General features: G+C 37.7%; 2 protein-coding genes across 4 annotated transcripts in view; one reads left to right on the top strand and one right to left on the bottom strand.

The window, feature by feature from the left end:
• The first annotated feature begins 3,639 nt into the window (after nucleotides 1–3,639).
• Nucleotides 3,640–6,098, top strand: LOC140936305 (uncharacterized). The gene is made up of 2 exons (XM_073385753.1): nucleotides 3,640–4,097; nucleotides 4,643–6,098. The coding sequence occupies exons 1-2, from the start codon at nucleotides 4,034–4,036 to the stop codon at nucleotides 5,728–5,730; spliced, it is 1,152 nt and encodes a 383-aa protein (XP_073241854.1). The 5' UTR covers nucleotides 3,640–4,033; the 3' UTR covers nucleotides 5,731–6,098.
• A 139-nt stretch (nucleotides 6,099–6,237) lies between these two features.
• The window catches only part of LOC140936304 (structural maintenance of chromosomes protein 5-like), a 38,848-nt gene continuing 27,853 nt past the window's right edge, over nucleotides 6,238–17,232 (bottom strand). For all 3 annotated transcript variants that reach the window (XM_073385750.1, XM_073385751.1, XM_073385752.1), the window contains 12 exons: nucleotides 17,192–17,232; nucleotides 16,941–17,042; nucleotides 16,301–16,492; nucleotides 14,654–14,776; nucleotides 13,461–13,586; nucleotides 13,145–13,240; nucleotides 11,686–11,739; nucleotides 10,836–10,897; nucleotides 10,575–10,680; nucleotides 10,172–10,357; nucleotides 8,867–8,962; nucleotides 6,238–7,903 (listed from right to left, as the gene is read on the bottom strand). The exon at nucleotides 17,192–17,232 is cut by the window's right edge and continues 26 nt beyond it. In XM_073385750.1, coding sequence (XP_073241851.1) covers nucleotides 7,775–7,903; nucleotides 8,867–8,962; nucleotides 10,172–10,357; nucleotides 10,575–10,680; nucleotides 10,836–10,897; nucleotides 11,686–11,739; nucleotides 13,145–13,240; nucleotides 13,461–13,586; nucleotides 14,654–14,776; nucleotides 16,301–16,492; nucleotides 16,941–17,042; nucleotides 17,192–17,232 — 1,313 coding nt within the window. In that variant the 3' untranslated portion in view covers nucleotides 6,238–7,774. The remainder of the gene's footprint in view (nucleotides 7,904–8,866; nucleotides 8,963–10,171; nucleotides 10,358–10,574; nucleotides 10,681–10,835; nucleotides 10,898–11,685; nucleotides 11,740–13,144; nucleotides 13,241–13,460; nucleotides 13,587–14,653; nucleotides 14,777–16,300; nucleotides 16,493–16,940; nucleotides 17,043–17,191) is intronic.

Here is a 17,232-nt window from a genome sequence, read left to right as displayed (position 1 = left end):
GTAGAAAGAGATCTGGATGCCCAATGATTTCTTTAACCACGGCCTAAGTTGGGCTTTGTTTTAAATAACCGGCCCTTACAGTCGTTCCTATTATATATGTCGTCCTAAACTATGACCAAGCCTGCGAGAGGAGACAACTTTTTTGGCTCTTGTATCACCCGCCGAGAAAAGCGAAGGGAAACGATTTGGCCATCCCCATAAAATGTTTCGTTTCCCATCGCCCGACCGACCCATTTCTTTGGAAAAGTAAAAAAAAAAAAAAAAAAATTCCAGAATCACTTGTAAAGAAGCAAGTACTTTAATTTACAAGCACACGGTCTTTTCTTATTAACTCCAATTGTCTTCAATTATCATGGATACTTCGTTTTTGTAGCCTTTTTAGACATTTGATAGTCCTGTTCATAGTACATCTTTTACCATCTGATTATATCTTGCAGACTAAACGCGAGATTTAATATGCAATCATGTGTTCATTCTTTTTTTTTTTTTTGCCCGACCGACCGACCCACCTTCACGAGAGGGAGGGCGATGGGAAACGAATCATTTTATGGGGATGGCCTTTCCGTGAGCTGACGAGTCAGTTTTTTTTCCAAGCAATCATAATTCAACTCTTATTTTCGTGGAGCTAACACATGTGGGGTTTGCGTGGGGATCTTGGTTGCATGGCCGGTAGTTTTTAAATTAGAGGGAGAAGTTTTTAACTTGGAAGGAGTAATATATTATGTAGATCCTAAATCTGTGGAATCGATGGGTTTTCTTGGAGGTAAAGAACGAATTTGAATACCCATAAAGAGTAAACATTCATCCCTTGAGCGTCACATCATTGAGTAGACTGGTTTGAAATCTTAGTCCGAAAAGTGTGGTCTAATAAGGTCCTCGATTGAAATAAAACTCTAGATCTGTCGGTTAGAAAAGTCTGCAGAATGAAGCAAAGCTTCTGCGGTAAACAACGACGACAACGAGGATGAAATGGCTTTTCTACGAGCAGTTACTATACTCTTAGCAGAAGAACCGTCAAACTCAACTTTGAGACAAGGGAGAGTCAAATGACGTTCCTTTTGAGTACTATATATCCGTCAGCATTAGTCATCATCAGTTTACCTACAACTACATTTCATTTAGCCTGCGAAAATATCCGTTTCTCCTCGCTCCTCGTCGCTGGGGACGTTTCGCGCGGAGGAAAAACCCGGCTCCCCAGCGGCGAAGAGCGAGGAGAAACGGATGTTTTCGCAGGCTACATTTCATTGTATGTTTACCTGACTTCCGTCACTTCGCTGTATCAGTTGTGCGGAAAGTCCAGCCATGCACTGACCTTCCTTTTACTTGGGAAATTTCCGTGAAAGGTGAACACGGAATTCTAATCCCCGTGATGCGTTATTTCTACTTTTTAATTTTCGTGATTCGTGCGTAGGACCCGCCCTTTACCCCCGTCACATAAGGCAAATGTAGGGAAGTATCCAGCGGGAATTTTGGTTCACAAAATGAACGCTATTAACTATGAACTGAGAAATCCGGGGCGTATTCCTGGTAGACTGCTTGCAGTCCGCCTTTTCTCTTAAAATCCGCCTAGTTCTTATCTCATGCAGCGCGATTGCAAACCACGACGTTACTATTACAGAGACGCCCTCGTTTCCCGCGGCTCCCGACTTCGCCGCTCGCGTGCTTAGGTTTCGCGTGCAGTAACTTTGCAAAGAAAAACAAGAGACTGCACGCAGTCTATATTCCTGGGTATTTGTTGTGGAGTGTGCTTTGGCTTTTCAAATCGGGACTCTAGATCTTATTTCAGGTCAATACCTGAAATGTAGGGGAGTACTTCCCCGGGGATTTTCGTTGTCATGACCATAAATTATGTTATCATATTCTTGCTCCGCATTTAAAAAGTCACTGGTTACAGCAAAGGAACGTGCTTATTGTAGATCACCACGTCTAAAAAATATATATATTCACTTGGACAGCGAGAAAGGCTTTAAACGCAGTATCAGACAAAAACAAAACTTAAATTTATTTGCTTTTGTTAGCTTTAAGAACCAGAATTGAGAAATGTACTGCTTGTTTAAAGTAGAGCGACAATAATTCAGGAATTCCCGGTTACTGAGGTCAAATTAGTTACGTTATACTGTCACACTATATTTTGGGGGGGGGGGGGGGGGGGCAGAGGGATTGGGGGATGGGCGCGTTAAAATAATGCGAATCGTTTCCTGCTTAGAATGGCTAACTTGCCTATTTTTATTCACAATCCGGTTAAATTTAAAACTTACTGTACTTAATAATAGTACTCATTTTTCTTGTTACGAAAGTCTTCCAAAAAGGGTGCAATGTTCTACTCTCACATGAGATTTTACGTCACGCAACGGTCGGTTTTATGGTAGCCTGAGTATGTACAGCCGCCCCTTCCACTTAGAAAAAATCGCTTTTCCGCGATTCTTGTTTAGCATAGTTTCCCTGCATGCTGTTTGCTTGTTTAATCAAAGTTCGACTTTTTCCTTTTTTAAAAGAGCCATTGCGTTTAGGGAAGGGGCAGAGGATTTTGAGGGGGGAACTTACTGACAATATTTTGGAAAAAAAAGGAGCCGTAAAAATCACTGAAGGCAGGATGCAAGTTCTTATTAATTACTCACGTATTTGTAACATTTACAGATAAACTATGATACAAGTGAAGTCCCTTATTTCCACGTTAGAACTGCTAGTTCAATGTACAAAAAGTCCTTTATTTACGTAACGAGTAATCAGCTCAATCTTCATCATCTAGATGGGGGTGATGAACGATAGAGACACCCAGAAAGATGTACATGAAGATGAAGAGCAAAGGAAAAACTAAACGAGTTACGACTGGGCCCAAGATTGAGGCCTTCACCATTGCCCCCCTTGAACAAGCAGGATTTCCTGTTCCCTGCTCCCTTCAAATTGAAATGATGACAATAATATAGCAGTGAAAAACTTTTTCCTGTACTTGTCTAGCTTTACATGAACACGAGGATATTTAGGGAAGAAATTTGATAAGACAAAAGTAAATTCAATATTCAAACCCAAGACGAAGTCGAAGAATTGCTTAAGTATTCCAAGGTTTAGATTTGGGCCAATATTCGGCCATTCCACGCTATAAGATTACGGGTTATTTTTCCCCGTTCCCGCGTTCCGTTAATCCGCTATGCCGCTATTCCGCTATTCCGCTATTCCTCCCCTTACGATCGTCCATTGCTTACGCCAAAGCTGAACAATCTCCGTCGCGATCTACACACCTACAATGCAATTATCAGTCCAAAATCTCCCTCACTTTATACATACCCTGCTAGCAGAGGCCTCTTTTCCCCCAGCGAATGACTGTCAAGGGAAAAGAGCCTCTGCTAGCAGATCTAGCAAATTTGTCTTACGCGTGCCGTTTGGACTGGCATGCTAGAACTTTTGACATTTATTTATACTTGCAGTGACGTTTTACAACGTTTTGGACTTGTACAACAGTCTTGAAATTTGCATTAATTATTTCAGTTGTCACTGGCAACACACTTAATAATTTACGTAAAACAAAGCCTGATACGTCCAAAATGACATCACTGTCCTAGGATATCTACCCTATGATTGGCTACTGATGACATCAGTGATAAATTTAGTTAGGCGATTGCACCACCATGCATTGAAATAGTGCAACAAGCGTCCAATGTTTCATCGTTATTGACAAATTTCCTCGCGAGGTACGTCGGGGAAATCAACAAGACTTCAGCAGGTTGACAGCGCTCGAAATCGACAGCATTGGCGCCGATTTACAGCAAGTCGGTGCTCCACGGAACAACTTCTCAGAAGCTCAAGGTTTAGCCACACGACGGCAGATTTGACGCACAACTTTTACTCATCAAATATTTCGAAATGTATTTTGTCAGAGCAGCCAAAAACCTTTCTTTCTCCGCCACTAAGAACGAACTTTGCCGGCCTTTGCCTCGAAATAGTCGACCGTCGAGTCGACCTAATCGAGGCAAAGCAGGGCCATTCTTTACACGCCGACGAAAACCCATACGAAACGACAACGGATTACAAGGACATGATCGACAGCACTGGAAACCGAACCCCAACAGTGGATACAAGTGGACTGTTTGATGACATTGGTAAGTCTCGTTCTAGAATTATTAGAATCACGATTCGTCTATGCAGCATCACGATAATTCGAACGTAAACTAACTTGTTCCCTTCCTCAGTTAAACTCTTTAATTCTACCCCGATATTTACAACCTCCTGATAATTCGAATCATGCATTTAAATGACCGGTCGTTTCGCCCACGTCCCATTCGCTAACGTGAAAACGACCGTAAACCCGTTTAGCGCATCATTAGGACTTGATTACACCGTACTTGTTCAACTGCGAACACTTTGAAGTATTTAAAAGTCTTCTCTACCGATTTCTTCGCCGTGCACGCATAACAAGAATGCAGATAATATTTACATTTGTATTAATCAGTGCCCCTTTATCAATTTTTTTTCCGTCTCTGTTCTGGTTAATGTTTACTTACTTTTCAAAGACAACAGTTAGAATTGTGGGAACAAAAAAATATACAACATTTTAAATGTATCTCTGCATCACCCTTGTAATTTTTTCACAACAGGAAGCTTGTCTTGCCAAACAGCTTTCTGACAATCTGTTGTTTATTTACAGAATTGCTGAATAACCCATTAGAAGACACCGATATCTTGGACCAGGAAGGTCCTGATAAAACCAAGTTTCCACTTGGCTTTCTTGATGAGCTGAACACCACCTTGCCAGTAACTACAGATCCATTAGAAAGTATTCTGGATTTGGAAAAGTCAACAAGTTCAATGGACAATCCATTCTTTGAAGAATTTATGGATCTTGACCAGCTATTTCCAGAACTCTCATCTGTTGACTTTGGGTTTGAAGTGGAGCAGGCCTCGCCAGTTCTCACTTCAGACATCTGCCAATCAGATGTAGTGACCGTAGATACTGGCGAGTGTCCTGAAGCAGCTTCCCCCTGTAGTGACATCATTGACGTGGTAACATTTGAAAGTAGTGCTGAGGTACCAATATGTCCGCTGGATGAAAGCATCATTGACATTGCCCTCTCCTCTGAGTACACAGTAGATGTAGTGACTGTGGACAAGGGTAGAGTCTCCATGGAGACAGTCACAGATCTTATTGGCTGCCACCAAATTGAGGCATCATCTCAACCTGTGTCTGATAAAGCTGAGATCACAGTAGTTGAAGCATCGGACCCATTGACACTTTTGACACAAGAGCTGACAGAAACATCCTCCTTGAAAGAAATCAGTGAGCTTCCCCCATCAACTCTGACAGTTAACCTTGATCAACTGCTGGCATTTTCTTCTACTGTTGAACTTGCTGATGTTGCATCATCTTGCACAGATAATGGTACTGAAAGCACAACAGGATCGCCAGAGGTTTCTGTTAACCCTGAGACTCGGGCAAACAAAAAGAGAGCATCCTCTGAAGAAAGATCCCATCCTCCACCCAAAAAACCTAAGTGTAATGATGGTGATGGTAGTGAACTTGACAAAAAAACTATCAGGCGACTTAAGAACAATGTTGCTTCTAAATATGCTCGTGCTGCCAGAAAGCAGAAAGAACAGGAATTGTTTAAGCAGGAAGAGGAATTAGAGAAAAGCAATGCTGAACTGCGGAAGCAGTTACAAGAACTTGAGCTTCTCACAACTGCATTAAGGAAAGTTCTTGTTGAAAAATTAAGTGGAGCAACATTTCCTTTGTAAAATAGCAACAATGAGTGAAAGGAAAAAAAGGGAAAAATTTAAAAAGGAATAAGGTTTCCATTAATATTTAACTGTAATGGAAATTACTCAAAAAAAAAAAAAAAACCAAAACAACTTACGACAAAAATAATAAGTAAAAAAAAAAAGAAGCAAAAATTTGTTACTCGCTTTGAACTAATATGACCAGCACTGTCTGTTGCAACTACAGACGTGTGTTATATTACAAGCCATTTGGTCTAGCTGCTGATTATTCATAACATTATAGTGGTATATTTTACTCACATTATTAACCAGTCATTTAAAATACTGTTTGTTGTAATAATATTATTATTAGGGTGTTTGAGTTGAAAATAAACAGGGTTAATCAATGTTATGGTTGTGAATGTTTGTTTTGTTTGCAGGGGATAGATTATTACTTTGTGGCTCAGTCAGATCATGTAGCAGGACAAGTAGGGAGATTTTAATAAGGGCAGGGCCTCCTTGCATTGGCACCATTTGCTTTGCACTACATAGGGTCCAACAAGGGTTAATGAATGTCAACAAATGATCATTGGTAGGTAATCACACAATTTTCCAAAAAGGGATTCATTTTTGAAGAATTTTAGAATAATTAGTTTTTGTTTCTTGGTAGATTGTAATGGTTCTTCAATGACAAGATCCAACGTTCCTACATATTCTCAGGGCTGTAATTATTGTCTCATGTTGCAGGGAATACCGTAAAATGCCAAAAATAAGCCCCAGGGCTTATATTTTTCAAAGGCTCTTTTTGAGGGGCTTATCTACAGAGGGAAATTTGTGGTTTCAAAATCGATTGGGCTAGCCTTATAGTTGGAAGTAAATTTACCGTTTTTGCTTTGTTTTACTTTGTCTTTGAGGGCAATTTTCTAAGTACAAGCCCCCGGGGGGCTTATATTTGGAGGGGAGAGCTAGCGGAGGGTTTTATGCGTTACTGGTTTGGGGGGCTTATACATGGAGGCGCTTATTTTCAGAATTTTTCGGTATGCAATTTGAACCGCTGGGAATTTCCTTTGGTTCTACATTGCATTTTCCTTTAGCTTCCTATGAAAAAGGGTGCCAGGGGTTATGCTCATAGCAGCCTGGGGAAATCCCCCGAATTATTCCACAGGCACTTAAAATGAAATGTGGCTTGATTCTTAACATTGGAGGTTTTAGTTGTTGTTACAACCTTTTTTTTAACCTATAAGAAAAGGAAAGAGGTGAAAAGATGCGTTTAGATTTGGCTTGTCCTTCTTTAGCTTTCTCAACTTCCCAGATTTTTTGTCTTTATTGTGTTCTTCTTAATGGTTTCATGGAGTCAGTTAAACATTAAACGCGCCAAAATTTTGGTGCAGTGTTGGTGGATGATTTAAGTGGTGAAAATCAAAATATGAAATATTTGATCACAACAATATAAAGCATTGCTACTGAGATATATCACCTATGAGACTGTATTTCTTCAATTGACAATGTTATTATTAAATTCCCAACAACAAAATATCAACTTTATAATGTATTATCTTCATTATTATTATTGTTATCTTTTATTCATAATTGTACCAATGCCATCAACATAACGTTCATTTGATTATGAAATTCTTTCTATTCCCGAGAATGATAATGCTAAATCAGAAAACGTTAATAATGACTCCACAAAGCATTTTTATAAGTATAACATTTTAACTGTAAATAACAGTAAATAAAATAAATCTCTTGATTGACTAATGATAAGTTAATAAAATAACTGAACATACTTGGCAGGTTATCAGAGCTACTTTTAACTTGGTAGTGGTAGGGCTATTTCCCAACCATAAACTGTATTACAGACAAACAGTGTGACTGCTAATGGAAGAATGAGTCCTCACACTCATTCTCTGTCATTTCTGGATGGTCATGTTTGCCTATAGTCATCGCGAACTGAACAGTAACAAATGTAAAGTATAAACTTAAGTGACCTTTCTTACACCAAAACGGTGTAAGAAACAATAATATTAATAAGCAACAATTGTCATTCCTCGCAAAAAAAAAAAACAAAAAAAAAACCAGTTTACACCTGCAAGGCTTTCTTTCTTTGTATAAATTTCCCAATGCTCCACTGGGTGTGCGGAACCATATAGTACCCATTGAAGACACACAAAATCGTCATTTTGTCTGTATATGTTAAATCTGGTAACAACTGAAACAAAACACACAAAGATTATGTTTTACAGCTGTAAACTATAATTACATTGTACTGAACAGCTCTGGGGAAAATTAAAATAGTTGGCCTAAAAATGATACATTATTGCTGAATGACAGAAACAGACTCTCAAGAAAAATCCATGAAAGTTGCAAATCGGCAAAGGCTTGACTTTGGCACTGGTACTGATCAGTTGAAAATTTTGTTACTTCAGTCTATTCTTACTTGATCAATTCTCGCAGTTGTTTCTTTAAAAGTTTTTACCAGTTTTGACAGATCACAATCTTTTTAAATCCATTGTTGAGCAAGGTTGATTGTACACAGTTTTTGCAGGGATTTTTACCCAGTAACTTAGTGTAATACTTTATACCTGCCATGCCTAAGTGTCACGCCTGCTGACTAAAGAGATCAATGTCACACATCAAGGACAATATTATTATCTGTCACGCCTTACTCGCAAATCCGGACATAAAATCAACTGTTCTTTAATGGACGTTACCAAATTGTTTGAAATAAGCCATTTTTCATTCAAAATTGTAGAATTTACCAAATTCAGCATGAAACAGGTTTGTAAACTGAAGAAAAAAGCAACTTTCATGTTGATGTTAACACATGATTAATAAAAAAAGTTCAATTCAATTTCCCTGAAAACATTCCAAAAAGGTGCTAAATGCTGACCTTGTGTCCTAACTGTATCAAACCCACGCTAAAATTGTCGCCTTTAAAAAGCTTTGGAAGTGCTCAAAGGTTGTCAGAACACCTTTGGACACTTCCGGCAACGTTCAGAAGTCTTTGAAAATTGTCAAACTCTTTAGAAGTTGCGGGGATGTTTTGTGAAATCCTGGTAATGACAAGAAGGAAGTCTCATGCCTTTGACTCCAAAAAAGAAGGCAGGTAAATTTAGCTACAGGTAGCCCACATCAAGTGCACATGACAGACGGCTGTTGCTGTATGTCTTACCTTTGGTGTTATGAGGAAATATTGTGAGGTATTCTCCTTGCAAGCTGTCTTCACTACAAGTTCAAATACTCTTCTCTCATTGTTGGGGTCCATACCCTGAAAAATGCAACACATTAGAATGGTTCTCAATAATAAATCATTGATTGATGGAAAAAACTCTTGCTGATTGTCTTTGTGCCTTTGGCTTTTAACAAAGCTACATAATGGCATTTCAAATGGTTTCAATATTACCATTATGTAGCTTTCTTAGACATGCAAAAGAGCGTTCTTCTACTAATTTAAAAATAATGTCTCCTACGATTATTAACATTATTTTCTGTACCAGGTGTGTGTTGAGGGGATGCTGTAACCATTTGACAAAGCAAGGTTTCAACAGTCTCTCAAAACCACTCAACAAATGGAGAGAGAAATTGAGTCTGACTGAATTGAGTATGTAGGAGCCGTGTCAGGAAGTCTATCAAAATTCTAACAGTAGGAACTGCCACCAAATTGAGTGAAATATAAAAATAACGGCTCAAAACATTAAATGAAGGAATTATACATAACACAGTAAATACAAAAGGAGGTATGGATGGGCAAACTTGAAGAAGACTGAACTGGATTAAAATTGTTGTTTGTAATACTTAAAATAATACTTGGGGTATTTATTTTTTTAAGAAGCTGTGATTTTGTTGTTTACAAGTAATTTCTCCATTAACATTCAGTTCCATAATCAATAAGGAAGCATAATTGGCAATAATAATTATTAGCAAAATGCAGGGGCACCCAATGACTGTTTTCTGTAAAATATCTGCTCGGAGAAGCAAAAATTGGCTAAAATTTTCTATAGCTTGAGGCAAGGCTACAACTGTCTAGATGACCGTTCCATTCATGTACAATTTTCGAAGCGTATTCAATAAATTCCCTACGATTTTCTGAAGTTTAACCCTTTCAAATTTCACTCCCAACGTTAAGCTATCTAGAAAAAGGACACTAAAATTTTTGGGATTCAAAAATGTCATGGAGAAAGGAACCAGAAAAATAATCTTACTTTCATAAGGCTTTAGATTGCATCTACAATTTTCGGGAAAATAATACTGATGCCCTTGTAATTTTGAAAAGACTCGAGTTGCTGTAAGAGGACCGAACAGATACAAATTTTATAGCGCTGCTTAAAATGCATTTCTAGAGATCTAAGAGTTCTCTGGATAGCCTAAAAAGTGTATTCAATGCATTTAGAACGAAACCCATTATTGGGTGCCCCTGAAAATGAAGGAGACAGCTGTGACACAGCCTCTTAAAGTAAATGTAATGTAAAAGACCCACCTGGTTAATCTCGTCCACTACTCTAAATGGACATTTAGTGAGTTCTTGTAGAGCCATCAAGTACAGCATAGTTGAAACACTTCGTTCTCCACCACTCTGATGGAATGGTGTCAGCACATGGAGGCTGTCTTTAGAACGGAATTTCACTTTAATCTGAATACCATACTTGTCAAAATTGTTTTCTCCCTGCAAAAAAGGCAAATTGGTTTTTGAATTTACCCTGAGGATTTTTTGTTTTGAAGTCTTATCATGAACAAGTAGGTATCTTGAAGGCAACCCAGGCCTTTAAGCTACAGGGCCTCTGGGTTTAACTCCTGATAAGCTGGCCATAAGTTCAAAGTTTTACTCTTCCACTAACATTTGTTCCCAATAGCAAAAATTATTAACTGACATTAAATCAAACCTGTTCAGCAGAAAGAGCCACTTCTCCTGCACAGCCCATCATTCTAAAGAACTCGCCGTACTTAACATTAATTTCTGAAACCAATTTTTGTAGAGGTCCTAACCACCTGAAATTTAGGAGGAAAAATTAATAAGAAATTTAGGAAAAAATTAGGAAGCTGAAGGAAAGAACCTGTTATGTTATTGCATAATTATTACATAATAAACATAGACATTGTAGTTTGTGTTAATACTTGCATTGTCAAATACTAATACTATTTACCTTTCTTTGAGACTTGCTATCTCTGTCTGCTCACTCTCCAAATCCTTCTCCTGGTCACTGACCTAATTAACCAAATAAACAGACCAGTATGTTCACTTACAAACACAAAAATGTAAGAAAATTATATCAGGAATTAAAGATCCTCTGGTCAATGGCATGAATGAAGGATGCAGGAGCAGAAAAAAAAGTTCACATAAAATTATTTTCAAATATATAAAATGACGTTTGTTAAACAATTTTGATTCTCTGCAAGATAACTTTCATAGATAATAAATATGAAGGAGCAAGGGATGGCATAGTGGTGAGAGCGCTCACCTCCCACCAATGTGGCACGGGTTCAAATCCCGGTGTCAAAGCCATATGTGGGTTGAGTTTGTTGTTGGTTTTCTCCTTTGCTCCAAGAGGTTTTTTCCGGGTACTCGCTTTTCCCCTCTCCTCACGAACCAACATTTCCAAATTCCAATACGCTCAGGAATCAGGTAGACGAGAAACCACTTTGTGGATGTGCTTCCCTCAAATCATTATAATATTGTTATTATCATTATTGTTATTATCATTATCATTATCATTATTTTCAATTGCTTCCTATACTCTCCTAGAACCAGGGCCAATCCTTGGTCCTGAGGTACAATGGTAATTTTTTATTTGATGGACAGAAACCTTCTCAGTATGTGCGCCATTCCCAGGATGATTAATTAGAGCTTTTGGATCAATCCATGAGCCTTGATTACAATAACTATTTATTATTCTTGCAGTCAGTCATTCAAGCCCAATCCTCTCCCCTACATCAGAGGCTATTCCAAAGAATGAAAGTAAACAGCAGCTTTATAACATTTCAAGAGTACCATACCTTTGTACTAAGGTCACTGATATCTTTTTTGCGTCTTTCATACTCTTTAATAACCTATCAAAAAACATAGCAATGATAAATGTCTCTTTGGTACCCTTCTAATAAGGTGTGATCCAGGGGGGGGTAAGAGACGAGGTCTGGGACCGAGAAACGATGTTCTCACAACTTGCAAAGCGGTCACCCTGCGTGGTGGTCAGCGGATAATTGCACTTTTTCCCACAGTAAATATTTTTAGACTTTTTAGGAGCAGGAAGTGAACAGGCAGGGGAAATCAGAAATGCTTAAAAAATTGAAAAAAATAATATCATGCATCTTTGTTTTTCTTGCATATCGTATTTGTCTTTCGGTACTGAAATTGCGGGGGAAACTAAAACGCAGCCGTGTTTAATAGATCTTAACCAACAACAACGCGCTTGATCGATTTGTAGGGTACATCGTTTTTGCAGGGCAATGATAACTTGATGCTGATAAAAATTACTGGAGAAAGTGTCAAATTTATCGGAAGCAAGTATATTCAGACAGCTTTATCTCTACATATCATAACTGAATAAACATCCACACTTCATAACATTTCACTTCGTTTATTACGATCAGTCAACACCTTGAATCCAACGTTAAAATTCAAAACGATCCTAATAAACAAATCACAACTACTACAGAAAGCTCTGTACCTTAAAGCGACTTTAACTTCCCTAAGGTTTGCAGCAAAACACTGCTCGATAGCTCAACTCTTCGAGGATTCTTATCAGCTATACGGAGCTATGTTGCATATTCCAAACTCTGCGGAGGGAAATTGTTCAACAGAAAAAGAAAACCACACACTATGTCTGAAAAGCGGCATAAAATCAATAAAATTGCTTATTACCAAAATATAATAGTGAGAAACAGTCCCGCCTTCGACCGCCATGTTTTTGTTTCTTCTCAAGACCGTTGATTAATTGTTTTTGACGTAATGCGCATGATCAGTACACAAATCCGCTGGCAAGAACCTTGCTGATCGCTTTGCAAGTTGTAAGAACATCGTTTGGATTTCATTTAAGAGAATGTATGGGAAGTAGCTTCCCCCCCCCTGGGTGTGATCACTTTCTCCTACACATCATCTTTGCCTTCCTGGCAAGTAAAAGATTATTTTAATATAATACATGAAATGTGTGTTATGGTTTGAGCAGGGGATTTCCCCTGGCTACTATGAACGTTACCCTCTGCTACTTTTATAGGAAAATAGAAGAAAAATAAAACCAAATCCCTAGCTGTTTGATTCCCTGCCTACTTGTATTTACCTGACAACTTGAAATCTTAGTGACATCCCTGGGTGTGAGTATTATTCAGTGTTTTTTTTTTAATCTTTTGTACTAAGTCTGTAATTTGGTGATTGCACCCACCTGCAACACCAAGACACTACCAAGATAGTTACAGTAGCTTTGGATACGATAAACCAATAAATTAACTACAACCTTACCTGTGGATTACTCTGATACTGGCACTCAATCCTGGCCTTCTCATCATGAATCATCATATCAATTTCATCCAGTGTGTCAGGGTATTGCCGGAACGCCTAGGTAAAAATGCACTTAGTTTATAGACATTACTAGGAAGCCCATTTCAAGAAATTACTTTCTGTTTGTTCCTCTACATTATAGCCAAATTGTTTAAATTACAGCGATTTTGCTCATTCTTTTTATTGATAAAACATTTTATTTTGGGGGTCCAATGGATCTTGTCCAGGAACCAGAAGTTATTAGATGGATCAAGAATGATGGATCAGTCAAACAAACCTCTTTAAGTTCATCAGGTATGTCTGAACCAACAGGAATTCCAGTTTTCTCATGGGCAACCTTTTGCAAATCTTTAGCATGCTTCTTTTGTGTTTCAGATGTGTTGCATATACTCAGATAATCTGCCTAAAAGAATAATAATGCTTATCAAACATTAATAGCATAACTCAGTGACCATTAAAATTAATACCACTATCTTACAGTCAAACAGGGACAACCGTGAACACCAGAAATATTTCTGGACTGCTGTTGCCTTGCAAGAGAAAAGCCAATCAGGCATGAGAAAACTAAACCACAAGCAAGAACATTTAGTTTGAGGTTTTGTGGCCAGTTCGCTAGTCCTGATCTTAGCTGTGATTGACCATAACACAATAAACATTACTGAGATATTTCACGCAGTCAAACTGTAACAGCCAGACTAAAAAATATAACTTAAAAACCACATTTATGTACCTTGCCTTAAGTGTGTATAATATGAGTCAGTTAAAGCGAGGTGTCCTCAAGACAAAAGTTGACAGACTGCAATTTGACCAGTCTTTTTGCCATAGTTATACCATCTATAGCTTATTGTTTATGAATAATCCTTTCTGTAAGCTGATGTCAGGGAAACGTGATGTTGGATTCAGCGGCATTATTTTTTTCAAAAACAAAAATGACTAATTTGTTCTAAGAACCAGACAGCTTGACAGTAAACCCTTTCTTTTGTTTGCTTAATCTTGGCGTACTTAAGAAAGACTCTGGATGAACCAATTAAGTGAGTATGAATCTTTGTTGAGCATGTGCCATATGTTTTCAAGCCCAGGCCTAATAGCCATGTGTTTGGTATTGCGTGCTAAGATTGAACTGTCAATTTCATCAATGAATGGATGCTTGCACTGGAAAAACCAGATTAACGAGAGAAAACAAAATTGACTATAGTCCAAAAGTTTGGGTTATGGTGACTCAGAGGTTTGATGCAATTCAGGCATAGCCTCCTTTTCTCAACTCAGTAAAGAAGTGGACCCTGCTCGCAGGGTGAAAACCAGTTTCCCAAAGCATATAATTGTAAGCCCAAATGGTTGGTTATACCAACCCACTAGTGCAAATTAATTGACCTTGTGCATGTCTGTTCAATGAAAAGTCTGTCCAGCAAAAAATAATAGAGAAATGATGGAAATGGCATTATAAATTCATGCATTTACATCTTCACATACCCCTAGAGATTTTAGCTGTTGTGATGATTCGCGAAACATCTCTTCTACTTTTGATCTCTCAATAGTTGTTTGCACTTGTTGAAGGCTCTGTGTAATCCTTTCCTTAGCAACCCTTGTGCATTCCTGACATAAATAAAACAATAATAATTATTTTATTGTTTGGTTGTTTAGGAAGTCTATTAAACTATTTTTTTCTGGAAACAGTAAGGATCCATTGGTTTGAAAGACAGCATTTTTAAATAAAAAATAACCTAGAAGTAATGCAAATTCCAGTTTTTTGCTGTCTAAATAACATTATTCTAAGTCTTGTTCTATTGTCTTAAAGGGGTAAGACCTTGACATTTTGCTTTATGTTAATGCTAGTTAATTGACAAGCTTTAATCTATAAACTGACAAAAGAATCAAACTTTTATTATTGGCAAGAAACAGAGCCCATAAGATGATTCCCAAGCATCAGAAACTATGGAATCTTCATACAAATTAGAATTAAAAAAACAGTGGGCCAGTGTTATTCAAGTTTACCTCTGTGAAGGCAGTCTGAATTTGCCTACTCTCTTTTTACTGAACTTAGTCTTTTGTGTCTCAATCCATTGCTAGACACCCCCATTGATAACAAGAACTCTTTTTACATTATTTTTGTGATGACTAAACAATAGTCTTGTCATTGATACAGCTAGGAGCCCGTTCTTTATGTTGTTGAGTGTTGTGTAGTAGTTCAATTTTAGTATGTTTTAAGACAGGATAAGGCAGGGCTCCAAATTAACAGTAACCTGTTAACTAACAGTTAGTACGTGGTTTCCAATGTCTGGTTACTAAAACTGAGCGTTAGTAACCTGAAACGGTTAGTAAAGATTTCTTTCATAGAAAATCTTCTAACACGTGTTTCTTTTTTGCAAAGAGATTGTGTTCTATCTCGAACAATTTTATTGTTCTAAAGGATATGCTTACAGCATAATTGATCAACACGAAAAGTGCACACTTCATAGAACTCAAGGCATAACCAGGCCTATGTTGGATGGGGAGAGCCATCTTGCTTGTTTCTACCTTTGTCTTCATTTTTTTCTTTTGCAAGTGGCTTGTTTTTGCAACCTGTTTATTAAACAGATGAGATGCAGACATCCTTGAATAGTTTGTTTTTTTCAGAAAAAGGTCACTGCCTGAAATTTGTGAAGAGAAGAGGAAGATTGAGAAAAACTTGACAAAGAAAAAGTACAGTTTCAACACTATGGAAGGTGGTACGAAGAAGAAGGAAAGAACTTTCTGCCAAAAATTGAAAAGGCATTCAGCTGGCTGCAGCTCAGTGAGTCTAAACAAACAACGTCTTGCAGTGTTCACCCTCGCATGACGTAATTGAAAGGAAAATATAAAATAATGAGCATTAAATCGGCTAAATTTCCTTTTTATAGATCATGTAATTTGAACCTATCCAACCATACATTAGTTTGCTCAATTTATCAGCACTATTGTCGACAGATAAAATCTAGTTCTTTCAAGAACATATTCTTGGATAATAAACTTTTTAATTTGGTTAGTAAAATTTATGCCCACTAACCCAAAGGGTTAGATGTGCAAAAAATTAATTTTGAGCCCTGATAAGGTTATTTTTCTTGTTGTTAGAACACAAAGGAGACACATTGTCAAACTTACGCGCACTGCATCCTTGTAATCAACAGCAATTTGTGCTCTCTGCTGGTTTATTTTGACAATCTGCTGCTGTATTCTTGCTGATTGCCCCTCTAGGTCTGGAGAAGATTTCTGTACTGCCTCTAAGGTCTTTTGTTTGGTCTCCAACTGGTTCTCGAGTGTTCTTCTTCTCTGTGTCTTTGATTGAAGTTCTTTCTAATGAAACCACAAGGTAAGCTAAGTGAGAGGTACTAGGCAGAAAGTTGCTGATTCACATTGTGCTAAATGCATAACCTTTTTATTTCTTTTCAACAACTACATGTACATGGCTTCTGCAAATTATTGTATACTGGATAGTAGGCAAAGGAGACAAGGAGCACTTCTGTAGACTGTTGTATCATATAGCCCTAATTTTTACACATAGTAAGTATCAGGAATACCATAAAACACTAACTAATTAAAATATTATACAAATGCACCTTGGCACATGACTGCTAAACACAGGTTACCAAACTGGCAACTTTTGATGCAATTTTAGTCACAATTTTTTTTCTCTACTTTCCATGGCAACCAATGCAAAATGGTTGCAGCTTGTAATTTATAGAAAGGGTGTAATGTTGGTCTTTAGAGTGAAAAACGCTCAAACTAATACTTATTGAACAACCTTTTCGTTCCTCAAAGCCTCTTGTTCCTTCTGCAAGATCCTTTCTCTCTCACTCAGAGTTTTGTATTCTTCATTTTTCTGCTGCATTTGTTGATTGATGTCCTATGGAAGAAACAAAGACCAGTTATTAAGATAAAAAAAGTAAGTGAAACAAAGGGCTTGGAAAGGCTCACTACATAGAGAATTACTTTTATTGGTAAAGCGCTTCTCCTGCCATTCTATCAAACAAAAATAAAAAACACAGGAAATACCTGTTGTTCCATTTCAAGTTGTTTTTTCTTCTCTGTATCCA

Source organism: Porites lutea, chromosome 5 (genome assembly GCF_958299795.1).
Source record: "Porites lutea chromosome 5, jaPorLute2.1, whole genome shotgun sequence".
NCBI classification, from domain to species: Eukaryota; Metazoa; Cnidaria; class Anthozoa; order Scleractinia; family Poritidae; genus Porites; species Porites lutea.
Note: the sequence above shows the minus strand (reverse complement) of the source record. Positions and strands in the feature narration are given on the sequence as shown.